The sequence below is a fragment of the Camelina sativa genome, chromosome 14 (assembly GCF_030686135.1).
Source record: "Camelina sativa cultivar CO46 ecotype springtype chromosome 14, ASM3068613v1".
Classification (NCBI taxonomy): Eukaryota; Viridiplantae; Streptophyta; class Magnoliopsida; order Brassicales; family Brassicaceae; genus Camelina; species Camelina sativa.
The window spans coordinates 29,610,476-29,635,567 of record NC_141893.1 but is presented as its reverse complement, the minus strand read 5'-3'; the positions used below and the strand labels follow the sequence as shown (position 1 = coordinate 29,635,567).

The 25,092-nt window shown below is 36.8% G+C and overlaps 4 protein-coding genes and 3 pseudogenes across 9 annotated transcripts; 3 read left to right on the top strand and 4 right to left on the bottom strand.

Moving 5' to 3' along the window:
- Positions 1–71: 71 nt before the first annotated feature.
- On the bottom strand, positions 72–2,592 carry LOC104742560 (sugar transport protein 9). Its single transcript, XM_010463575.3, has 4 exons — positions 2,338–2,592; positions 1,884–2,206; positions 876–1,505; positions 72–752 (listed from the first exon to the last, which is right to left on the bottom strand). Exons 1-4 carry the CDS (start codon positions 2,471–2,473, stop codon positions 291–293), a joined length of 1,551 nt encoding a protein of 516 aa, XP_010461877.1. The 5' UTR covers positions 2,474–2,592; the 3' UTR covers positions 72–290.
- Positions 2,593–8,689: 6,097 nt separating this feature from the next.
- LOC147928782 (uncharacterized) lies at positions 8,690–9,853 on the top strand (annotated as a pseudogene).
- Positions 9,854–14,012: 4,159 nt separating this feature from the next.
- Positions 14,013–17,387, top strand: LOC104742558 (transcription initiation factor TFIID subunit 15). 4 transcript variants are annotated; one of them, XM_087485331.1, is made up of 8 exons: positions 14,013–14,196; positions 14,448–14,624; positions 14,738–15,092; positions 15,195–15,395; positions 16,020–16,103; positions 16,404–16,485; positions 16,595–16,718; positions 17,026–17,387. In XM_087485331.1, the coding sequence occupies exons 4-8, from the start codon at positions 15,277–15,279 to the stop codon at positions 17,226–17,228; spliced, it is 612 nt and encodes a 203-aa protein (XP_087341457.1). In that variant the 5' UTR covers positions 14,013–14,196; positions 14,448–14,624; positions 14,738–15,092; positions 15,195–15,276; the 3' UTR covers positions 17,229–17,387. The 4 variants fall into 4 exon arrangements, with proteins under 4 accessions (XP_087341457.1, XP_019090822.1, XP_010461876.1 ...); XM_019235277.2 differs by having other exon boundaries at positions 14,058–14,196; positions 14,738–15,072; XM_010463574.3 differs by having other exon boundaries at positions 14,060–14,196; positions 14,448–14,608; positions 14,738–15,072.
- A 1,097-nt stretch (positions 17,388–18,484) lies between these two features.
- Positions 18,485–21,546, top strand: LOC104742557 (BTB/POZ domain-containing protein At1g50280). Of its 2 annotated transcripts, XM_010463573.3 has the most exons (4): positions 18,485–18,644; positions 18,738–19,943; positions 20,770–21,110; positions 21,212–21,546. In XM_010463573.3, the coding sequence occupies exons 1-3, from the start codon at positions 18,582–18,584 to the stop codon at positions 21,100–21,102; spliced, it is 1,602 nt and encodes a 533-aa protein (XP_010461875.2). In that variant the 5' UTR covers positions 18,485–18,581; the 3' UTR covers positions 21,103–21,110; positions 21,212–21,546. The 2 variants fall into 2 exon arrangements, with proteins under 2 accessions (XP_010461875.2, XP_010461874.2); XM_010463572.3 differs by having other exon boundaries at positions 20,770–21,546.
- Positions 21,074–21,785, bottom strand: LOC147928781 (pentatricopeptide repeat-containing protein At1g50270-like; annotated as a pseudogene). Its single transcript, XR_015580824.1, has one exon. The product of XR_015580824.1 is annotated as a pentatricopeptide repeat-containing protein At1g50270-like (transcript).
- An 873-nt stretch (positions 21,786–22,658) lies between these two features.
- On the bottom strand, positions 22,659–23,660 carry LOC104744012 (AP2/ERF and B3 domain-containing transcription factor At1g50680 pseudogene; annotated as a pseudogene).
- A 421-nt stretch (positions 23,661–24,081) lies between these two features.
- Positions 24,082–24,811, bottom strand: LOC104744011 (pentatricopeptide repeat-containing protein At1g50270). The gene is made up of 2 exons (XM_087486273.1): positions 24,694–24,811; positions 24,082–24,455 (listed from the first exon to the last, which is right to left on the bottom strand). Exons 1-2 carry the CDS (start codon positions 24,809–24,811, stop codon positions 24,082–24,084), a joined length of 492 nt encoding a protein of 163 aa, XP_087342399.1.
- Between the last annotated feature and the right edge of the window lie 281 nt (positions 24,812–25,092).

Here is a 25,092-nt window from a genome sequence, read left to right as displayed (position 1 = left end):
GGCTTTTGCAATTTTTTTGCACTTAATTTCATTTTGTGGTAAAAAAGAATCGAAAAACAAATGCAACTCTCTGCAAAAAAACAAATTTTGCTTGGATTTATTGGAATGAATCAGATAAAAGAATTCAACATTAAAGACTTTTTTTTTCAACAACTTCCATTCTTTTTCTTCCAATCCCGTGCACGAATGCTCACATCCTTGTTGGTTTATTCCCTTGAAAAAACAACCAAAAACCAGTGGCTAAGCACAACCAATGCTTCGACTTTGAAACCTTCAGTTTTTTTTAGCTCTCAAACCTCCTTGACATAGGTTTCTTCACTTCCTCCAATAACAGCATCATCTGGGATGTAACGTTTCCAGAACGGATGTTGCTTCCATACTCTTCCCATTTCTTCTATAGGAACCCCTTTTGTCTCCGGCAACAAGAAGAAGATGAAGATGGTCATGATCAGAACCATTCCTCCAAAGAAGTAGAAGAGACCAAACTTCATATGGCAAAGCATCGTCAGGAAGAATTGTCCAATGAGGAAAGTGAAGAACATATTGACGGAGACGTTGATGGCTTGTCCCGCTGGTCTGATTTCCAACGGACAGATCTCACTTGGTACTAACCATCCTAATGGACCCCATGACCATGCAAACCCTGCAACATACAAACATATGAAAGCTAGGATCCAATCCGCTGTTGCAGGTGTTAAGGTCCCCGCTCCCGTGGTTCCAAATTTCATACCAATTAAGGTACCAACAACGATCTGCAAATTGACCCATCAAACAATATATGTAAGGTAAGCAATCATCTTTATATTAACATTGGTGAAACTGAAAATGTTCTCATTTTTCACATGTATACGCCAACTCGGAACTAGCATTTTTACCTGGCTAACGATCATTTGGATGCCTCCTTCAAGGAAGAGAATCCTTCTTCCGTATCTGTCAACGGCATAGATCGAGACAAGGGTAGAGACAACATTGACCACACCCGTAATAACCGCTGAGATGAGCGAGGCATCATCCCCGAAACCGAGAGTTTTAAAGAGAACGGGAGCGTAGAACATGATCACATTGATACCAGTAAACTGTTGGAAGAAAGGAATCGCAGAACAGAAAACAAGTGCGGGTCTGTATTTGGCCTCGTTGAAGATGTTTTTCCATGGATTCTCCACTTTCTTAGCAGCCTCACAAGCATCACAAAGATCTTGAAACTCCTCATCTACGTTATCAGCTCCACGAATCTTTTGTAACATCTCTCTCGCTTGTTCGTACTTGCCTCTCTCGAGCATTGAGTTTGGTGTATCAGGCAAGATAAAAGATCCGATAACCATAATGACTGCCGGAACAGCGGCTAAACCCAAGGACACTCTCCATCCATTCCGGGCCATTTTAGATGTTCCATAGTTGATTAGGTTTGCAAGCAAAATCCCAATGGTTATAGCCATTTGAAACCCGATGTTAAGTGCTCCTCGGATCTTTGCAGGAGCCATCTCCGAGAGATAAACCGGAGTAGACTGTGGAAAAATAAAGTTTAACCATAATCGGAAGATGAGCCATAACAAAACCAAATCAGACTTTTCAAACTACACAGTAACAGTATTTTTATAGCAAACAAATCAATCAAAACCGGATTTGTGCAACCAGTTTTCTTATACCAAAATTAGATAGTATTAATTAAAAAATAATTATTTTATATATTCTTTCAACGGTTTCAATTAATTTTAGACCAAACTGAAACTGAACCGATAAATTTAGCCGAGGGGAAAATGTAATTTGACTATAGTTTGGAACCATAAACTAAAAAACGGCTCGAAAACTAAGAAAAATTTGAACCAAACCGAGCTGAAAAATGGAATCTAAACAACATAACCATGATTAAGTTGTTGACTCACCTGATTAGCAAATCCAACACCGACTCCGAGCAACAATCTACCGACGATGAGCATTGCAACGTTGGTGGCAAATGCGTTGAATAGAGAACCTATGAGGAAAGCAACCCCTCCAACAAACATGGAGATTTTGCGTCCGTACTTCCTTGTAACAGCCGAAGCTACAAAGGAAGACGCAAGAGCCGCGAGGTAGAGTGAGGAAGTGAACAATTGGAGCATTTGGTTATCGAATTTGCAGTAAGCAGTCTCTCGCTTTGCTGCGTGCATTTGCCTATCCACCTCCGGGAAAAACTTGCTCAGAAACTCCCCCATTGATGTCACTCCTCCTATATACAACAAAAGAAGTTACATTACAATGCCCGAAACTAGAGTGTAGAGAGAAAACCAAAACGAAAATAACTCAAAACAAGTTAATGGACACAGGAAGAAGGAAAAGGCGAATATGGAATTTACGGACCTGAGATTCCGAGGTCGTAACCAAAGAGGAGACCTCCCATAGCGGCTACAATACAGGTCATGATGACAAAGACTGTGACCCCGCCTTCATAGCTTCCTCCACCACCACCATCTGATACAAAAGCTCCTCCAGCCATTATTACTTATCGATTGTTTTTTATTGTTTTACCTTTTGCTTTGTTATACAAACAAATACTTGTGAGCTTTTGATTCAAAAAAATGAGCTTGTGAGCTTCTTAAATATAAGAGTATTCGTGGTCTATTAATAGGAATGGATTGCTTTATTAGCTATTAGAGATTTGTGTTTGCTTGTGAATTGGGGAAGTGGTTTTTTCATGTTCTTCAAACCCAGTTTTAGTGGAGATCTTACTGTCTGTTTTTGACAGTTTCTTTTGTTTTTTTACGGACATCTTCCGGTCTTATCTCTTTTGAATTTTTCTATTACATAAGACTGTAATAAATATGTTGGGGGAAAAAAGTCTCTAACCCGGAAAATAGGAACTTGTAATCATATTATTGAGGGGTAACTTAGTACGTGTAATTTAGTCTATTTGGGGGTTATTTCTAGTTTAGTTTGAATCAGATTTAAAATTGGTTGATAGATACACATACACGACACTATGGATCGTTTGTTCCAGCTAATTTGAGAGACAATTACAAAGATCTATATATAATAGCAAACTCATTTTTTTGTCATCTTTCTAATCCAACGGTTGAGATTAGTCTTTATCTTTATCCAGCGGCTGTGATTTTTTATGTTTGCTAAAAGTCACTAAACCAAGAATGTGTCTTTCAATCGCAACATTTTGTTCACGTTTATGTGAAGCATCACCTGTTTCTACTAAACCAAAAGATGTGTCTTTCAATTGCAACCTTTTGTTCACGTCTTATGCGAAGCATCGCCTCTTTTTATTCTCATTTTTCACCACCTTTAATTGTGCCTCTTCATACTGATTTATCTACCTAAACGTAAACAACCATGAAACAAAAAGTGGTGTTGTTCCCTCTTCTGAAAGTTGTATTAGTTTTCGTGAATTGTGATTCCTTTGTCACAACCTCGTCGTAGACTCACTTCTCACTAGCGACACGCAGTCGGTTTTGGTTGCGATTCTTTACTCTCACAAGGCACACCTTTTCACAGTTTTGATTTTATTCCGTTTTGTTTGGTAGCATCTTAAAATTTCGTTATTCCTCCTAAGAAACTTCATATTTCTCACCTTTAATTTTTGTTGATTCATAAATTAGGAAAGTTATGTAACCACATGATAATTAGATATTAAGCCATGTGGATTATAAATATCGCCTAAATTTTCATATGAAAAATTATGTTATAATGAAGAAAGATTTTTTTCTTTAAACTTTGAAAAAACGTGAGAATTGGGTTGTACATACTTCGGATTGTTCATAGTAAAAGGTTATTAATTACGCTGTGAGATTTATCCACTGTCTCACCATCTCTCATTATCGTATCTTTTGTTTGATTTACTTCTGCAACAGTATGGGAAACGGAAAGTTTGGATTTTGTTATCCCTTTTGGGTTTACTTGAGTTCTCTGTTTGTGTTTATATTGTGGTTTAGTTATTTACTCCTGATTAGAGAAGTTGAAAAGGTATGATAGCTTTTTAGAAGTAGGATATACCAGAAGGGGGCAAAATTATTGTGTCATGATGGAGACATTAAATAAGATTTGTTTTTTCTTACATCACGCTAGCAAGTTGTGTTTTAAATGATTTCACTCTTTATAATGGGTTAAAACATAATTTGCTAACAGATTGGAATTCTGTTTCAGGTCAATCACACCGTATGTTGATGTTCCTCTCGCCACTATTGCCTATTCTGATCGCTGGGCTTACGAAGGCCAACTTTCTTATTCAATAGCTTAAAAAGCATTTGATCTTCATTCTGAATTAAAAAACCTACATATCTCTTGTGCCCATTGATACGTCGACTATTTTGTTTAGAGTGTAAATCTTAGGTTTTCAATTCTTTTAGTCACCAATTTTTTCCATTAAAATATAGCGTTGTTTTGACAAGGTATTGACGTTACTATTAGATTTTTTCTTTTTTAAGGATGATGTGTCGAGCATAATCAATTATGACGAGGTGAAGTGACGATAATGAAAGAAAAAGTGAAATATATTTAACAAGCATGTTAAATTTGGTTATATTTGTTACAACATTGTAACAAATATTATTTTAATTGTGAAGCAAGGCCATTTGAATTTAATGATTTAGGTTAGCTATCAATATAATATAAAACAAGTTTTTTAGAACATACAAACGGCGATGAGAAGGAAAGCCAAGACGCTGAGGAATATGTTTCTTTAGTTTTTCTTTACATCATCTCAATGAATGTTCTGATTATATGGCTATATGTTTTTATCTCAAAACAAAACAATTGTTTTCTACTATTATGTACTTAACTCTTCAATTTTTGATCCAAAAAAAAAAAACTATTCCATTTTGAATATTTTAAAATCTAAATCAATGGGACGAGAGTGAAATGTTGCTTCTAATCTGCTAACAAAGAGTTTCAAAAATAAAAGAACTTTTAGATATGTTACATCATGGTCGCAAGTCACAACATCACATGAACAACTACATCGATTTAGGTCCGAATGGTAACGATGTATTTGATTGTGCGTGACAAAAAATTGATAGTACAGTACGGTTCAACTGTGGTTCATGCGGAGAGAAATATATTTACGGGACAAGTGCGGTTTATACCGAATTAGCACTACAAAACAATTTTCATTGGTGAAAAGAATAATTGCGGTTCATAAAAAACTTATATATATTGTTACTATAATATTTGTATGAGTAGATTAGTAAAAATATAAATAATTAATATAACTGCAAACTTCTATATCTTTTGTGTTAATAAAAAATATTTAGAATCATAAATACCCAAATTTTATTTAAATTAAAATTTAGCTTCTTATGTAAATATTTTTGTACCCAATTAATAATATTATTCATAAGTTATTAACATTTTGGTTATTTCTTTTTTTATTTTTTTATAATTTAATAGAGAAAGAAGGGAAAAAGAATATTTTTTTGTAAATTTGTTTTGCCACAAAATAAAAGAGAGAGAACGTATATCTGTATTAAAATTATTAAAAAAATATTGTAGTACTGTTGCAGTTTCAAATCCATTGGGTAAAAGGCATTGTTGATTATAAAGGCGGTCCAAGGCAAAAAATGTTAGATAAAACTGTGAATTACTTTTTTTTTTTGAAAAACGCAAATTAATAATTTTTTACATGAATGGTGACTTTACCCGAGTTTCACAAAAACATCTTTCAAAAAAGCTTTTATGATGTCTCCATTCACAACTTTAATCTATGGTTTAGTGTTGGTCCACTTCAGATGGTTTATATAGCCAGCCTATGGGAAAGTGTGGAATCATTTTATTCTAATCAAAGGTGCTGTTTATTCATAGTATTTTTTGTATGTTTAAAACCTTATACCAACAAACAAAATGCCTCTTTGTTTTTAAAAGATGTCATTCTCTATTAACCATACCAAAGATTTCCTCATCTTCAATGCTTGTGATTCATCATATACGTCATTTTTTGTTATATATTTTAATTAGGGTGCAGCCACCATTGACCCACGGTTTCAAAACTCATTGCAGGTTAGCCATTTTATCCGACTTTGTTGTTTACACACGCTCCTACTTTCTTCTTAGGCTAATAAACCAATTGCCTCTTCGATTTCAAAAGTTTTCATTCTCCATTTGCCATACTGTTGGGGTTGGATTTCGACGGTAGGCAGGCCCATAGGAGAAACCCAATAAAGGTCGGTTGTAATGATCATTGTCAGGTCCGTTATGAGCCCAAGAAAAGGATCCGTTTTGGAGGCGCGTCGAGTCAACTGCGAGACTGCGGAATCACAAACCAAGATTTTCGGAGGAAATAGTTAGGATATTTTTTTGTGTTTAAATAGGGGAACTTAGGTTAAGGAAGGACATGAAACCTTGATCAAGGACAAGAGAAATATTCAATACAAAAATTCAGTTCGCTGTTCTTCATTGTTTTTTTTTATTAATTTAAACTGAAAGTCTGCCCAAATCTCGTTTCATTTCCAAATCAATTTATTTGTTGTTTATCGCATCAACACATACCAAAGGATATTTCATCTTCAATGGCTGAGAATTTTCATTTACATCATTCTTTGTTTATACATCCTTAGTTGGGGTGTAGCCCCCACCCCTCTATTCACCATCGCCCCACGGCTTCAAATTGTAGGTTAGACATTTTATCCGACTGTGTTGGTCACACAAACTTCTACTTATTATTCTTATAGATTAATGGGTTTAGTGGGCAATCAATCACAAATTTGCTAAATGCCAGGAAAGATTGAGAGGTAAACATGTAATTTGGCTTAATATTTCAAACGAAAGTAATTTGCTCCTTTCAATTTCGATAAATGTTTTCCCTTTTGCATAACTAAGTGGTAATTACTGTAAATAAAGCCAACATTTCAAACATTTTAAAAAACTTACTCCTCTTTTAATTATAAGAAGATACCCACATCGATTATATCTTCCAAGTATTAATTTAGGCAATTGATTGTGATTTCTAATTTTTCATAGATTTATACTTTTAGTCAATTTGGTTGGTTGTAGACTTGCAGTTTTGTTTTTTGTTTTTTGGCAAACATTGCAGACTTGCACCTATGAACTCTTTCTGCGTGTTTCTCTTATTATTGTTTGTAAATTTTGATAGAACAATGATTTAAATTTTGTTTTATGTGAATATCTTTCAAAATTGATTATCTGAGTATGATTCAAGAAGCCTTGATTCAGATATGTTTAACATTATTTTTTTATTGTCATTGAATCGATTTTATATATGCAACAAATTTTTTATTTAATTAATTTGGTTGATTCATCTTAGTCATTGTTTCTGACTTTTATACTATGCAATTAAAGGATTACCATAAAATTTACACTCAAAATGTAAAATTAATAATGTTAGTCATTTCAAGTTTTTTACTTTCCCGTGCGGCAACGCACGGGCCGACATCCTAGTATAGTATAAAAGAAGACGAAGAAATTAACAACCAAAGTAGATATTTTACATTTAAGAAAATTGTACTCTTATTGAGTAGGTTTAAGATATTCTTATTGATTAGTTTGTCTGACCATCAAAATATGGATATATATGTTCGTTTTAACAATTTTAGCATCATAGATAAGATAACCAATTCTGTTCTATAATCGACATAAGGATAGTTTATGTGTGAATGATGTCAGTTGATCCACAAACAATATTGCAAACAAATTCGTCGGGAAGGCCTTCTTTGCATCTCTTTGATGACGGTTTTTGGACATAGATTATTATCTTGATCTTTTATTAATCTTCATGGTACCAAACAATTCATATTCGTGAAGCTTCTTAAGATTTCCTAATACCCATTAATACATACTCATCTAATTAAAACCATGTGGTCTTTATTAACTTTAAGGATCAATCATATCGTGTCATCTCTTTTTTTTTTTGTCATCTCTCTTTTTTTTTTTTGATCATATAGTGTCATCTCTTACATAATACTCCCTATGGTTTCATACTACTGTACTTGATGTTAGTGGGGATGCATTTTTTTCCAAATTAAGTGCTCCTCTCATTTTTTTTTTCATTTTTCTGCAATTTATTTTGTGATTGGTTGAATTGTGTTATATAATTCTTCTTGGAAAAACATAATGATTTTTTTTTGTCAACAACATAATTAATCTATTTATAAAAAAAAAATATAAATGGTTTTTTAGTTTATGTGTAAAACATCCTAAAACCTAGATGGAGTTTATTTATTTATTTTTCTATGGGGTAAAATGTGAATATATTACCAAAATGATTAAAGCTCATTATACAATTATCATAAAATGAGCTTCATGTTAATGTTTTTTGGCTTGGTTGTCAAAGATTTTGAAATGGGGATTTAGGAATGTGAAGAGAAAAAAATAATAAACAAAAAAAGTAAGTTGTAATTTTAACTTAAAAGGACAAATAAAAATTTACTGTAATAAGAAAAAAAAAAATAAGTTATGTGAAAAAGAATGAGAGAAGGCGACAAAAAAGGCGATTTTGTGGCAGTTACCATTTTCGCTCTTTCACGATCTCTGGGCGACGGTTTGTCGTGATTATTCCGGTGTTCTGGACAATTACCCATCCATCACTCCGGCAGTTATCTCCACACTGAATCCCCGAAATCAGTGTGATGTGATCTTAGCGGTTATAAGAAACTCTCTATATAAACGCAGTCATGTTCATGTTTATTCTTCAATTCCTAGTCGAGCAATTAAATCAACTTTGCTATTTCCCTTTCGCTACTACCAAATTCGTTCACAAATGGCTGATAATCTGAGGCGAGCGGTTCAAGACATCAATTTGGGGGCTGATGAGGAACCCATTGAAAGTCCGGCAGCGGTGGTGGCTAGGGCTGTTGAAGAGAACTGGTTCATTCTGATGGGACGACCAGTGATGCCACAACGTCAGAATCTTCGATCAATCATTGCCTCTATGCCACGCGTTTGGGGGCAAACTGGGCTAGTTCATGGGAGGATCATGCCGAATAATCAATTTCAGTTCATATTGCCCACTGAAGAATCCATTGACACTGTAATACGGAGGGGTCCATGGGCATTCAACGACCGTATGTTGATACTCCAACGATGGACGCCTCTCCAAAATCCACTTTTGATCCCATTCATTCCCTTTTGGGTTCAAATTCGTGGAAACCCATTCCAGTTCCTCAACCGGGAAGTCATTGGCCATGTGGGACGCGCATTAGGGAATCTCATGGAAGTGGAGTATGATGTGGAGGCAGCGGCAAGAGTGGAGTTTGTATGAGTTCGTATCAACTGGAACATTGAGCATCCACTATGTTTTCAACGTAATTTTCAGTTTCAAGTGGGTGTCAACACTTTGATCCGCTTTCGATACGAAAGGCTGTGAGGTTTTTGTGAAGTCTGCGGTATGCTCACACACGTATCAGGAGAATGTCTCATTCAGAATGGTGGTGGAGATGGTCTGATTGATTCTGACTATGACGATGATGCAGATCCTCCTTTTATGGGACCTACAAATCAAGGGGTGGTAATCAGAGAAATTGCTGAAGATCCGGAGGCTGCTGATGCAGAGGCGATTGATTTACATAATGCTCAGCCTATAGTTGAGGAAGAGGATGAACTTGAGGACATTGATCCGAATCATGATGCTTTGGCTAGAATCATAGATTGGGAGGAAGACAATACGCACACAATCAATAACCGAGCAGCGATGGAGAATCCCAGGATTACCCCAAGAACAGAGATTATGGATGCACAAATGGCTACACATGAAATCAGAGTTAAAGACAAGGGTAAGAGGAAGCTTGAGGAGTTTTTGGAACAGTATGTAGGGAACATATCTGGCAGTGAGGATATCAATGAAAAGGGGCAAGGAAGTGGTTCTCACAGGGAGAACACCAAGTGCAGAGGCGCGGTGGGCCCTAAACCACCAAAACCTCCATGATTACAGCCTGCTGGAACTGTCAGGGTTTGGGCGTAGACCCTACGGTTCGACGCCTAAAGGAGATACATCGTCAGTATCTCCCAGACATGATATGCCTACTAGAAACAAAACAAGGTGACAACAAGGTTAAAGAAGTTGCTGGTGAGTTAGGTTACCATAGCTTTGTAACAGTTCCACCACAAGGTATGAGTGGTGGAATTGCGATCTTATGGAAGAATTCTGTTAGTGTTTCAGTTATTTCCCTTTCTGCAAACCTTGTAGATACGCATATTGAATTCAATGGAATCTCTTTCTACTGTTCGTTTGTGTATGGGTATCCAGAACCAAGTATGCGACATATGCTTTGGGAACAATTATAAGACCTTTCTGATTTGAGATCTGCACCATGGTTTTTGATGGGAGATTTTAACGAGATAAAGAGTAATGCAGAAAAACAAGGAGGTTCGCAGAGACCAGAGAGATCATTTGCACCTTTCAGACATATGATAAGCACTTGTGACCTTCATGATCTAAAAGCTAAGGGAAATAGATTCTCATGGTATGGAAAGAGATACACCCATGAAGTCTGGTGTTGTTTGGATCGAGCACTGGCAAACAGTGAATGGTTAGCCATCTTCCCTTCAGCCCAAGTTGAATTCTTACCCTTTGAAGGATCAGATCACCGCCCTTTGATAGCCAGTATATGCTCTCTGTTGACTCAACGACCAAATACTTTTCAGTATGACAACAGAATGTTCCAGAGAGAGGGATTTAGGAACAAGATAGTGGAAGCCTGGAAATTAGATGGACAGACAGTTAATCTTTGTGAAAGGATAAAGAACAACAAACGTCATATGGCAAAATGGAAAAGATATAATCGACTCAATGCTTCGGTTAGAATCAGGATTCTGAAACGAAAGCTAGATCATGCTATCACTTCTGGGCTCCCTACTAACGAGATTAACAACATCAAATCAGAGTTGAATATTGCTTATGGTGAGGAGGAACATTACTGGAGGATTAAAAGTCGAAATAGTTGGATAAAGTTGGGAGATCACCATACAAAATTCTTCTATGCTACAGCAAAACAGAGGGTTGCAAGAAATCGGTTGACAACAATAGACGATGACAATGGTTTGATTCATAGTGGTGATGATAACATCAGAACAGTTGCAGAAGGATATTTTAAAAAACTATTCTGATCAACGAGAGACGTCAACGGTAATTACACGGATGTATTTTCAGGATTCATACCGAAAGTAACTAGTGAGATGAATGCAGACCTACAGAGAACAGTAACAGAAGAAGAAATCAAAAAAGCAGTCTTTGATATAGGTCCAACTAAAGCTCCCGGTCCAGACGGTATTACAGGTGCTTTCTATCAACAATTCTGGCCAGACTTTAAAGATGAAATAATTGTCGAAGTCAAATATTTCTTTGAAGAAGGATCCTTGCGAGGTATGACGAACCATACCAATCTCTGCTTAATCCCAAAAATCAACATACCTAAATCTATGAATGTAAGTTTTGAAATTATTTCAAAGATACTGGTTCATAGATTGAAGGTACATTTAGATTTGATCATCTCAGAGACTCAAGCAGCCTTCATTCCTGGGAGGAACATTATGGATAATGTGATCATTGCTCATGAGATGCTCCACTCATTGAAAAAAAAGAAAAAGGTGGGCTAATTCTTATATGACGGTCAAGACTGATATTTCAAAGGCTTATGATCGCATGGAATGGCAATTTATACGAGATACGATGCAACATATGGGATTTGGGAACACCTAGATTAACTGGTTAATGCAATGTGTGGAGTCAGTACAACTATCGGTTCTAATTAATGGTGTCCCGCATGGATTAATAACTCCAGAACGTGGAATCAGACAAGGAGACCCGCTGTCGCCATATATATTTATCCTTTGTGCTGAGGTACTAAGCCATCTGCTACAAAGAGCTGCACAAGAGAATAAGTTGAAAGGAATGAAGATCAATACTACAGGACCTACTATCAATCATCTGCTTTTTGCTGATGATGCTCTGTTTTTTTGTCATGCCCAAACAAAATCTTGCTCAACTATAATGAAGATCCTATCCGACTACGAACGAGTCTCCGGGCAAGCAGTTAATCTCAACAAATCGGCAATTACCTTCAGATCAAGGGTTAAACAGCACGTCAAGACAAAACTACGGAGAATATTGAATATTCACAATGATGGAGGATGTGGTAAGTATCTAGGACTACCGGAGCAAATAGGGAGAAAAAAAAGATGTATTCAATTATGTTGTGGAGCAGTTCAAACAAAGAACAAATGGTTGGTCACACCGGTACTTATCATCAGCTGGAAAAGAGATTCTGCTTAAAACAGTAGCAATGGCGATGCCTGTATACACTATGAATGTATTCAAGTTGCCAAAAAGAGTTTATGAGGAAATAAACAGTGCCTTAGGAAAATTTTGGTGGAGTAAGAAAGGAGGACAAAGATCAATGCATTGGTTCTCATGGGACAGACTGAGTGTGCCTAAACAGGAAGGAGGTCTTGGATTTAGAGACTTGGAGAATTTCAACTTGGCCTTGTTGGGGAAACAAATATGGCGAATATTACAAGCTCCAACGAGCCTAGTAGCCAGATTTCTAAAAGCAAGGTACTTTCCTGATTCCAATATCTTTAATGCTCGTAATGGTAATAAGTCATCATTCATATGGAAGTCGCTATTAGAAGGTCGTGATTTGTTGAAGAAGGGGATGAGATTTTTGATTGGCAATGGTCAGATTACAAGTATCTTGGCAGATCCTTGGTTACCAACAAACCCACCACGACCACCAATGTGTAGGGAGGGTATTGTGACAGATTTGAAATATGTCAGTGAACTTATGTTTGATGAACAACCATATCGATGGAACATGGAGTTGATAGAAGAACTATTTGTGGAGGAAGATAACTTGTTGATACAACAGCTGAAACTAGGTCCCACATACTGCTCATATCTATTAGGGTGGCACTATACTGATTCTGGATTCTATAATGTGAAGTCAGGATATTGGTTAGCTTGTAATCTTCCAACTGGAAACAACAAAGTGAGAGAAATCCCTGGCTCCCCAACTTTAAAAAGAGCAATCTGGAAGATCCAGACAGCCCCGAAAATCCAACATTTCCTTTGAAAAATAATCTCAAAAGCATTACCTACAGGTTCAACACTTATGCATCGACGAATCACAACCTCATAACTATGTCAACGATGCCATCAAGGTGAAGAAACTCCAGAACATCTATTCTTTGATTGTATATATGTACAAGAACTATGGCGGCGAAACGGATACTTGAACCAGCTTCTATGTTCTCCTATCACTCCATTTGAGACGAAGCTCCAAGCTATTATCGACTGTTACAACGACCAGTCACTTACATTATTTGAGCGACACATACCTTTATGGATGCTATGGAGAATATGGAAAAGCAGAAACCTACTCATCTTCCAAAATAAAGTCAATACCTGGCAAAAAGACTTGAGTCTCGTTGCAGATGAAACTAGAGAATGGATAGATATTTGGGCAGAGGTGGTGATAAAAAATAGAGCAAGGAAACATATCAACAAAGATCACTAGGGAGATCACAGTGGGTTCGACCTGCAAACGGCTATGTCAAATGCAATTATGACTGCAAATTCATTCAGAATGGAAATAATGGACAATCAACCTGGATTGCACGAGATGATAGAGGATTTTACTTGACTGCAGAACAAAGTAAACAAGGCATTGTTTACACAGTATTGAAAGCAGAATTTTAGAATTTGACAATAACTATGCGCCAAATGTGGCTCAAGTGGCTCAAGGGATATCAACAGATTATTTTTGAAGGTGATAATGAAATGGTGGCAAAACTAGCAAATGGTATAACAGAGTATATAATTGGGTACGTGAAGTCCACTTTTGGCAGCAAAAATTCCAAGAAGCAAGAATCCAATGGACTAGTAGAAACAATAACAAGGTAGCTGATTGTTTAGCAAAAACTCTTATCAATAACTCTGATCCGAATGTATCTCATTTTTTTTTTTTTTTTTTTCGAAAAATGTATCTCATTTTCTTGTACCATCATGTATCGTAACTTTCGTCCATCCATGAGGATCACATTTCTTCGTCATAATTGAATGAAAGGAAGCTGTTAAAAAAGAAAAAAAGGAGAAATAAAAATTAAAATAATATTAGACGAACAACAAATATATAAAATTAAAATAATATATGAAAAAATTGCAAATAACCACCAAACAATTGAGATCTATCTCTCTCTCTCTCGAAGCACAGACGCACTTGCAAACCCTAATCCGTCGACCTCTCCTTCGCCGCTCGATCCTCAGCGCTGGTCAGATTCCTCTCTATCTCGCTCTTCCCTTTTTCCGTCTCTCTCGTTGCGTTATGCTGGATCGAATCTTCTTTTTTTTTTCGTTCTCCTGGTCTTTGAGCTCAAAAAATTTGAGGTTTCAATGGTCTCGATTTCATTTAGTAATTTCGTCGGACGCTATCCTTTGTATGTATGTATTCTTATAGATTGAACAACACAAGTGAATCGTATTTAGTATTGAAGTGAAGTTCGTGGGATTGTCAATTTTACAGATTCGCGTGACGGCTTTTGTTTTTGATGAAATTGCGTTACGATGGCTGGATACTCAAACAAAGGAGCTCCTACTAATGGATCAGTCTACGTCTCCAATCTCCCTTTAGGAACCGACGAGAATATGTTGGCTGAATATTTTGGGACCATTGGGTTGCTTAAGGTATGGTATTGGCCAGGTACTAACTAATTGTTTCTTTTTTGTTTTATTTTGATGTCATTGCAATCTTTTGTTTATGGGGTCACAAAGTTTTCGAGTTTCTCACATGTTTCTCCCTACTATTGTTTTTAGAGAGACAAACGAACTGGTACTCCCAAGGTATGGCTGTACCGAGACAAAGAGACTGATGAGCCCAAGGGGGATGCTACTGTTACCTATGAGGATCCGCATGCTGCTCTTGCTGCTGTTGAATGGTTCAATAACAAAGATTTCCATGGAAGCACCATTGGAGTTTTTATGGCTGAGTCCAAGAACAACAAAATTGCTGGTGATTCAGTTGAGTTTCTTGGATTTGATGAAGTTGCTGCTATGGAAACTAATGGAGGTGCTGGAAGGGGGAGAGGTCAGGCTGACTCGTCGGCTAAGCCATGGCAGCAAGATGGCGACTGGATGTGCCCTAATACAAGGTCTGTGTGTTGTGATATCGGTGAGGAGCTTCATCTAGCTCTTTGTTTCCGTTGAATTGGCAGTTTTTGTAATTTTTATAGCTTTTTAGCGGTAGTGTTCTCATACTCTCTTCTATTGGCAGTTGTACAAATGTCAATTTTGCGTTCCGTGGGGTTTGTAACCGGTGTGGAACTGCCCGACCAGCTGGTGCATCTGGTGGCAGTATGGGGGCTGGTGGTCGTGGAAGGGGTCGAGGTGGAGGCGCTGATGGTGGGCCACCCGGAAAGCAGCCGAGTGGTGCTCCTACTGGTCTTTTTGGTCCAAATGATTGGGCTTGTCCAATGTAAGCACTCTGATTAGGTTGGAAATAGTTGGTTCAGCTTCCCAAGATAATAAGCGTTTAATGATTGGTTAAAAAAACAATGCAATAGATCATTTATATTAGCAGAAGAGAACATTTAAATAGTATATGGCTTGTGTGGGAAGGAATATAGCTTGTATCTCACTGTTTTTGATGATGTCAGTTGACTCTTAACTTAAAAAGAAGTGATGGCCCGCTCTGCTGTGTGTTTTCCTCCTTTTTTGAATATTGTTTTTAACTTTTGTAATTTTCCGTTAGATGGCTGTAAAATGAATAATTGAATGTGAAACGTGGGTGGGTTGTAGTTTTGATCTGGTATCCTCCATTTTTTATTCTTTAGAGGAAGTTATTTTTGTGAAGATAGACTGCCTTCAGTTTTTTTTGAGTCTAATACAAAGTAGGACTACAAGTTTTAAATTAAATGCAAGTTATGCTATGTGTTTTCTACTATCCTAACCAAGAGGCTACTCTGTGTGAATGCATATGGGTTCTTAGGCATAATGCATTTTTGTATTATATATGCTTTGGTTTTCATTTTCATTGGTTTTTAGTCCAGGAGAAATCCAAAAGTGACTTTTCCGTTTTGTTCTAATTATTAACTTTCAGGTGTGGCAATGTCAACTGGGCTAAGCGTTTAAAATGTAATATCTGCAACACCAATAAACCTGGTCAGAATGAAGGTGGTGTGAGGTATGACTCACTGCCAATAATAAGATTGCCTTTGAATTGTTATTTGCTATATACGAGCTGAGGAATTGTGTTATAAATGATTTTACAGTGAGTGTAGGAGAGATCATAGATTTTCTGTTTGTAGTTTGTTGTCAGGAGGGTATTTTATTCCGAACGAGTGCAATTTGAATGAGTGCCTGTTTTTTTTTTTGACAATTGATATCGTGCTTGTAACGTTCTATTCTGACCAAATTAGAGTTGCATTAAGACATTTTTTCTACTAAAAGACCAGTTGCTGATGCATTTATTTTCTCTAAATAGGGGAGGTCGTGGTGGTGGTTACAAGGAATTGGATGAACAAGAATTAGAGGAAACAAAGAGGCGCAGGCGTGAGGCTGAAGAAGTAAAATATGCTTTCCTTGAAGCTGTTTGCTTGTTTTTTTTTTTTTTTGTTGCAATTCGGATGAGTTCTCAGTTTATTGGTATATCCCATTTAACGTCATATATTTCAGGATGATGGTGAAATGTATGATGAGTTTGGGAATCTAAAGAAGAAGTACCGTGTTAAAATGCACCAAGCTGACACCAGACCTGCTGTTGCTGCTGGTCGTGCTGGGTGGGAAGTCGAGGAACTAGGTAATTTCTCGTTCCACTATGATAGAAACTTGTTTTGCTCGATATGTAACTAGCTGTGTAGTGAATAGTCCTCAAAGAAAGTATCCGCTTGTCAACTTGACACTTTGAGTGAAACTTAAAATATATGGAGCGAGGGATTTTGTTGGAATTTTCACATTAAGCTTCACCTAACTTGCCCAGGCCTTGAGGGGATCTCCAAGAAACAATGTTGTTCCTTGTTAGAGTGTTCTTCTTTTAACTGCATATATAAAGAGGAAGATAACAAAGATGAAAAAGGTCATGATCCAATTTATATTGACTGTGGCAGGTATTGATAAAGATGGAAGAGAGAGAAGCAGAGACAGGCACAGAGACCGTGGTAGAGATCATCACTATGATAAGGATAGGCGCAGAAGCAGAAGCAGAAGTCGAGATAGGGAAAGAGGCAAGGAACGTGACTATGACTATGACCATGATCGGGACAGAGACAGAGACTACGGTCGTGAACGTGGAAGCAGGTACCGTAACTGAGAGATTGGTCATAAGTGTTAGGGTTTAGTTTCTCATCTGTTTCATCGAACTTAACTTCTACAACGATATCATTACAACGCCTCCTTTCTTTCTCTTTTTTGACTTATTGTGTGAAGTAAAAGTCTTTTGGGTACTTCAATGGCTATTGTTTTGCTCTCATTATGTTCCGAGAAAAGCATCGTTTTGAAAATTTGATAATTATGTCAAATATATTCATTTACCATTTAGCCACAAAAAAAAAAAAAGGGAGAATATCATACATATACTGATAATTGGAAAATTTGGTTACCGACGTCATTTGCAAATTTAGATGCGTCTTAATCGATGTTTTTTTTTTGTTCTCTTGTTTCATCCCCAATCATTTAATCGATATATGGTTTTGATGGAATCAAAAGATAGAAGATGAAAAATTCTGTGTGGATAGTATAGTTTCTGAAAAGAAAGCAGGATAAGAATATATTGTGCATTTGTATTGTATGTCATGGGGATGATGATGATATATACTATTTAAAATATCATATCATTGTCATGAACATGGTCGGATTTGGAAATACGATGAAAAAAGCTCGTCATGGACTCGCACTTAAAACAGAAATATCTTTTTCGTCTCGACCCCACGATTATTCACATGCACTACAATGGAGTTCCCAATTCTCTTACTTTATGTAAAAAAATAAAAGGAGAAGTTAAAGAAAAAGTGATGAAAGTACAAGAAAATCTTAAAGTTGATTTGCTTCTTCTACGTTGAGTTAAAATACAATCAGAAGTTACGTTATTGAGTTCGAGAAGCTCATGTCTAATCTAAATATGAACCTAACCGACACAAATTACTTGACAGCAATTTTTTTTTTATTACCCAAAAACAAAACAAAACTATATATAGTTGGTAACATGAAAAAATGTGCACTTGGATAAGAAAAGATTAAAAAATTAATTATTTTTTGAAAGTCAATCCTACGCAAAGAACAAATAGGAATCATAACTCCAATAGCATTCTTTTAAAAACCAACAAAACATGACAAACAAAAAATATCAATTTTATGGGAATTTGAGATAATTTGAAATTTGTATGTGGTTTTCTATATAATTTGTTTTAACATTACACTAGCTCAACATAATATTTGTCTTACTTCCCTCTAATTTCACTTTGAAATTTTAGATTTAATTATAATCTATTGGTGTACATTCTTATTACAGGTGTATATAAAGACAAATAAAACACTATATATATCCACTCATTTACATGTGCCCTCTTTTAATTATTGCTCTATAAACTCCAAAAAAAAAAAAAAAAACAGAGAAAAAGCTCTCACAAGTCACAAGACTCATTAGGCATCAAAGTTGTTCAATTCAATGTTTCCTCTCCACGATCTTAAGATCAATCTCAATGGACAATACATATTCTTCCTCAATCAGGTAAAGAACCAAACGTAAAACTCAGTTTCAAAATTCACAGTCTTGATTATGTTATGTTCTTAATTCTCTCTCTAAGCTCTGTAATTCTTTTAGGATGTAATGTCAAAGTACTCTGGAAGCTTGAGGAAGGTGATAAAACAGAGCAAGAAGAAGAGAAACAAGAAAAAGAAATCTCCAGAGATCATCACTATCGAGCTTGATGATTTTCCAGGTGGACCAGATGGGTTTGAGCTGGTTTCAAGGTTCTGTTACAACAACGGAGATATCTCAATCATCGATGTCTCAAACGTCTCGACTTTGTACTGCTGCTCTGTTTACCTAGGCATGACAGAGAAGTTCTGTCTCTCTAATCTCTTCCTTCAGACCGACAAGTTTCTACAAGAAGTGTTCTACGGGTCTTGGAACGACATCATCATGTGTCTCAAGAACTGCGAGCAAGTGTTCCTCCTAGCAGATTCCTATGGTCTTGTCGATAAGCTTATCTTTGCAGCTTTGACCAAAATCTCTCGGAACTCAGAAACGTTTTCTTCTTCTTCACTCTCTTCCTTCGCCTCTTCTCTTTCTCCTGAGATGGCCAAGAACACGCCGGAATCAGACAGTAGGTATATTTCGCAGTCTGTTTCTTGCGGAAGAAGCAACGAGTGGTGGTTCGACGATATTTCAAATCTCTCCCCGCAGATCATCTTGAAGCTAGTTATGATCATTGGAGCTTACAAAACCAACGTAAGAAGCTCAATACTAACGAGATTTCTCCTCCATTATCTCAAGACAAAACTCCAAACCAAATCAAGAAGTACCACAGAGCTTATGAGAAACAAACTAGAGTACTCCGATTTAGCTGATACTGCGGTGAAAGGAGTGATTTCCGCAGGGAAAAACGCGTTTTCTTGCAGGAAACTCTTCTGGGTTCTTCGAGTTTTATCAAGTTTTAGCCTAAGTAGAGAGTCAAGAACCGGTTTAGAAACCCTAATTGGAGAAATGTTGGAACAAGCAACACTTGATGATCTTCTGATATCTGCCGGAGAAAGCAGAGAGGGTGGTTTCTATAATGTGGATCTTGTGATACGATTACTAAAAGTGTTTGTCAAGAACAGAGAAGAAGAAGAAGAAGAAGAAGAAGAAGAATCAAGAGAGACGAATATGAAAGATATTGGGAAACTGATCGACAAGTATTTAAGAGAGATATCTCCAGATCAGAATTTGAAAGTCTCCAAGTTTCTTGGTGTTGCAGAGAGCTTGCCAGATTCAGCTAGAGAATGCTTTGATGGAGTTTACAGAGCCATTGACATCTATCTACAGGTCCGTTTCTTTGTTTTAAAAAAAATATATTTTGGTACGTTTTTGTTTTCTTGAATTTCCTCACCAACTACAATTGATTTGATTGAGCCAAAAACAAATGTTATTTTTTTTTTCTTCTGCAAAAGTGAGACAAAAAATAGAGAATAACTTGATTTTTCTATGTGTATTGGACATATAGAAGATGACAAGTGCCAGACAGATTACAATAACCATATGCTTTTAAATACATTTTGGATTTGCACATTTATTATGAAGAGTCGAAATAGAGTCAACTATTCTTTTATTCATCATAAAGAATTGAAGTTTGAGGTATAAAAGCCAAACTAAGTCTTAAGTTTTAACATAAAACCGAAAATGTACCACAAGAAAGATTTGAGGTTTGAGATTAATGTCTGTTTGGGTGGGCATAGTGTATACTAATAAATACATATATGGATGTATATATGATTAAGATTTGGAGTCATCCTTAGATTCTCCACTCTGTCTTGTTACTGCCGTGGGGTTCATGTCAGATTACCCACAAGGCCACAGGTCTTGACTGTATGCTTCTTCTTGTTTTCTTTTAGTAGTCTTATTAGTCTATTAGTAAAAATATCTGAAAAAGGGAATATTTCTTGCAAGGTACTATCAGTTAAACTTGAACCTACATGTAAAAAACTAACAACTATTCAAGTACAGCTTATATAAATGTTTTTTTCTGTTGACATGTTTTACTGGAATTAAAAATAGTTCAAAATTTACAGAACCAGTGATATGTCAGTTTATAATCGAGTCTTTTACAGTGGAGACTTTAATAACTCTTTGTTTTGTTGTTCTTGTTGTACAGTCTCATCCGAATCTGACATCCCAAGATCGAGCAAAGATATGCCGATGTCTAAACTACAAGAAACTAACAATGGGGACGTGCAAACAACTCGCCAGAAACCCTAAGATCCCTCCAGAAATCGCAATTGAAGCACTCAAGTCCAGGTGTGAGAATCAAGAACACACAACTCCAGATGTTAAAGTTGTAAACAAGAGTTTCTCTTGTAGATATTCAGAAGAGAAGAAGAAGCCTATACTATTGCATCTCGAGATATCAGATAAATTAGCCGATAGGTTGAAGACTAGAGGAGCATATAATTGGAGGGTCATGGATAGTTTCAGAGAAGGCTTATGAGGAAAATGGTAAAAGTCCCAAGTCAAGATTGAGCAGTCAAATATTCCAATTCATCAGACAAACTCAATTTGCACCCTAACGTTGTCGAGTGTCTTGTACAAATCATCAGACTCGAGGCGTTTTTTATCGTCGAAAGCTATGGAATCATGAAGCTTACCTTTCACTTCCATCCAACTACATCCCGGCGTTTTCACCACCTGTTGATCTTTCATTTGTTTTCTTACCAAAGCAACTTCATCCCAGTTTTGGGATTCCGAGTACAAATTAGCCGAGAGCGTGTATCTCCCGCTGTGACTAGGTTGCAGCTTGATCGCACGGTATGCTGCGTATTTACCTAACTCATAGTCTTTGTGTATCAAACAAGACCCAAACAAAGCTCCCCATACCACATTTGTTGGCTCCATTGGCATCTTCTCAATCAAAGCCTTTGCCTCTTTTAGCAAACCATTTCTTCCAAATAAATCAACCATACACGCCTAGTGATCGACATTTGGCTCCAAATTGAATCTTTCTTTCATGCTCACGAAAAGCCTTTGACCGTCTTCTACAAGGCCTCCATGAGCACAGGCGCTTAACACAGCGATGAAAGTAACTTCATTTGGTGAAACATGGCTCCTTAACATGGTCTGAAAGAGATCAACTGCGCCTCTTGCATATCCGTGCGCTGCAAGTCCATTAATCATCAGTCCCGACCGTGGAAACACACTATGAATTCTGATTGCTATACTGTCATTGATTCTTTGAATCATCAGGCATATACTGTCACTGATTCTTCTCGTTTTTTCCCACACATTTCCCTTGTTCCAGATTCTTTTAAAGTATATAGACTACCTAGGTGCACATAAAGATTAACTTTTTAATTAAGAAAGGCTCTTTTGGGGACTTAACGACGTATCAAGCAGATTTGTTATAGATTTGTCTCACAAGGCCAAGAGATTCGTTTCCCTGACTAATCTAGTATTTCTTGGTTAATTATAGGAATCTATCTGTTTGTTTGTTTTTTTTGGTGTTTCTGTTCTGTTTTAATGAGTCTATAGATGTTAACATGGCCATCTAACATTGATAATGGTAGAAACCAGTTAGTTCCAGATTCTTTTAAAGTATATATAGACTACTAACCTAGGTGCAAAGAAAGATTAACTTTTTAAGAAAGGCTCTTTTGTTGTAATTATCTCTTGATCCCTTGCTTCATTTGTTTTTTTTATATTAATTTCAAGGTGTTTTCAAAAGAAAACTGCTACTTGTTTGTGCCTTTATCTCAGTCAAAGATCGAAGATAAGCTAGGTCGACCGCAACATCCGCGAGACCATCAAGGTACAAAAAGCTACTCAGACTCTTTTTATGAGTCAAAGAGAGTTCAAAGAGAGTTCTAGTTCTAGTCTTACTCTTTTTGTTTTCATTAAAAACAGATGATATGATATAAAGAGAGTAATTGTTTCCAACTGAATCAGTATTGTATTATATTAGTTACTAAATCTTTGAAAAGTGTTGCAGTTCAACAATTAGAATTGATTACTTCAACAAATCTAAACAGAAAGAAAGAAAAAAAATCTCTACTAAGAACATTGGATCCTTACACCAAACAGAAGAAAGCTTCCTTTGTTCTCCTCTGTTTTGGTCTCTTCATCTTTTAACTTGGAGATCACGAATTTTTCAGTTTTCATTCCTTCCTCTGAACTATCATGAACCGTCATGTTTGCTTCCTCAGGGACCACGGAACCGTTGTGTGAAGAGTAATGAACATCAATCATCAAGGAGTGCTTGATTTGACCTTCTAATGTCTTAACATCGCAAGTGTAAAAGCTGATGACATCCTTCTCCTTGAGTTTCTTCTTCCTCACGAAACTCTTCCAACCGCTGGTGATGACAAAGCTCTGGCTACTTTTCCAGTAACAATACCTAAATTTCCATTGTCTGAATTCGCTGTCGTAACACACAATCTCCACACCTTCCACTATTTCACCCTCTTCTTTCTCCTTTGGTCTTATGGAAGGCATATAGTTCACAGCGTACCTCTTAGGTATCACAAGCCTATTCAGTTTCCCTACATCGCTCGGTGTCAACTCCTGAAAAAGCTCCGTGCGAGAGCAACCCTTGTTCGATTCTTCTCCTCTGACGACTTGTTTTGATCCACCGACAATCTTAGATCGGCTCCTGAGAAAATCTCTGAATTTTTGTTGGTAAGATCCTTCTCTGATCATGTTCAACAAAGATTCTGTTGTGAAGCGATCTTGGAATTCCGGTTCGTGTGTCCTGACATCAGACCGAGAGAATTTCCGGTACGAGTTGACATCGAAGCGTCCAAGTTTGATGGATGCGCTGTCGTAAGCCATGGCCGCTTCAACAGCGGATTTGAAAGTTCCAAGCCAAATCCTTTTCTGGTCTGTGTAGATTTGAACCCCCCAATGACCGTTCTGCAGTTGAACCACTCCTTTGTACTTGACCTTGCCTCGAACGGCAACCTTCTTTGTAGCAGATGCAACCACTTGGGCTTTTTCTGGTTCGTCATCAAGTCTCATGCGTTTCTTGGGTGGCAAGAAAGTTTCGGTCTCTGTCATTGCGTCGTACGTCGTTAATTGAAAATATTAGAGAGATATCAGAAGCGAAACAAAACGATGAAGAGAAACAATGAATTACAGAGTATTTATAAAGTTAAGATTTTCCATTTTTATTTTGTTGTTTATTATGAAAAAAATATGGAATTTCCATTGTTGTCGGTTTATTCACTTTTTTATATAATCTGGTTGTCCAAAACAAAAAGGAAATACATGAGATATGAGCGGCAGGAAAATCTCAAGTAAATTAGGGTTTTTTTGATGTTTACCCCCAATTTAATCATTTACAAAACGTTTCTCATCTCATGCGGCTGTGTATTTTTTTTTGTTTCTTCTTCCCTTTGTTTAATTTGTTAATATTTATTAAATACACATTTTTGAATTCTGATTAATGGACTTGCAGTTCCAAGCATACACATTTTTGTCAGGAAGTCTCTCCGAAGACCAATATAGCTTCTTCTAAACACCCGCACTTGGCATAAAGATCAATCAACGTTGTTCTTACTGTAGTGTTTATCCCAATCGAATTCTTAATAATATAACAATGCACCCTTCTTCGTCGGTGAAGTGCCCCTATGTGAGCACACGCCGAAAGAACACAGCTTAGAGTCTTCTCGTTAGGCACAACACCACTCTCTAAGACTCTAACATCTCCTCGAGAACTAAACATCCCTTTCTCGAAGCAACGGCTTTGCACGTATCCAACAATCAACGCCGTCCACGTCACCACGTTTCTGTTTGGCATTTCGTCGAACACTTTCTGGGCATCATCATAACAACCACATTTCCCATACATATCTACAAGAGAACTCCCAATGAACCCCAACGCTATTAGCTTGTATATAACACATTATTAGTATACTTGTATATAGTTTGATTAAGGGATCTGGAATGTCCGGTTTTATTGGTTAGAATAACTTAGTATCCGGTTATTTCCGGTTTAGTTCATCGTGTATAGCATATAATGTTTGTAACAAACTATTGATTCAGATAATGAGAAATAGAGTTTATCCAACTGTTTTCTCTCTCGATTCACTTTCTTGATAAACGCTCACAACAGTCATCTCATTAACCACGAGCCCAGTCTTCTTCATCCGCACGAAGTAGGCCATTTCTTCCGAAGCAGAACCGTTTCTCACAAACCCATCAATCATCGCAGTCCAAGAAACCACGTCCTTATCATCAGTTCCATCAAAAACACGACTTGCGGAATCGAACAACCCAGAAACATAGTAACATGAAATCAACGAATTCCTCACGAAAAGATCTGAATTTCACGATATGGGCATGAAACTGAAACGGATTTGAGTCTCTCAGTTTGAGTCGGAGAAGACGGAAGAGAAATGAGGAGTAAGCAATGTATCTGCTTGAGATGAAGAAAGTGTAATGGAAGATCAAGCAACGTTTTGAGCTCTCCAAACATTAGTATTGACAA

Coding starts and splice junctions, on each gene's coding strand:
- LOC104742560 (XM_010463575.3), bottom strand. CDS start 2,473: ATGGCTGGAGGAGCTTTTGTATCAGATGGTGGTGGTGGAGGAAGCTAT. Junction 2,207..2,337: donor TTACGACCTCGGAATCTCAG/GTCCGTAAATTC, acceptor TGTTGTATATAG/GAGGAGTGACATCAATGGGG. Junction 1,506..1,883: donor GTGTTGGATTTGCTAATCAG/GTGAGTCAACAA, acceptor ATTTTTCCACAG/TCTACTCCGGTTTATCTCTC.
- LOC104742558 (XM_010463574.3), top strand. CDS start 14,489: ATGGCTGGATACTCAAACAAAGGAGCTCCTACTAATGGATCAGTCTAC. Junction 15,073..15,194: donor TGGATGTGCCCTAATACAAG/GTCTGTGTGTTG, acceptor TTCTATTGGCAG/TTGTACAAATGTCAATTTTG. Junction 16,486..16,594: donor GCAGGCGTGAGGCTGAAGAA/GTAAAATATGCT, acceptor CATATATTTCAG/GATGATGGTGAAATGTATGA.
- LOC104742557 (XM_010463573.3), top strand. CDS start 18,582: ATGTTTCCTCTCCACGATCTTAAGATCAATCTCAATGGACAATACATA. Junction 18,645..18,737: donor ACATATTCTTCCTCAATCAG/GTAAAGAACCAA, acceptor TAATTCTTTTAG/GATGTAATGTCAAAGTACTC. Junction 19,944..20,769: donor CCATTGACATCTATCTACAG/GTCCGTTTCTTT, acceptor CTTGTTGTACAG/TCTCATCCGAATCTGACATC.
- LOC104744011 (XM_087486273.1), bottom strand. CDS start 24,811: ATGATTGATGGGTTTGTGAGAAACGGTTCTGCTTCGGAAGAAATGGCC. Junction 24,456..24,693: donor TGTGAGCGTTTATCAAGAAA/GTGAATCGAGAG, acceptor GTTCTCTTGTAG/ATATGTATGGGAAATGTGGT.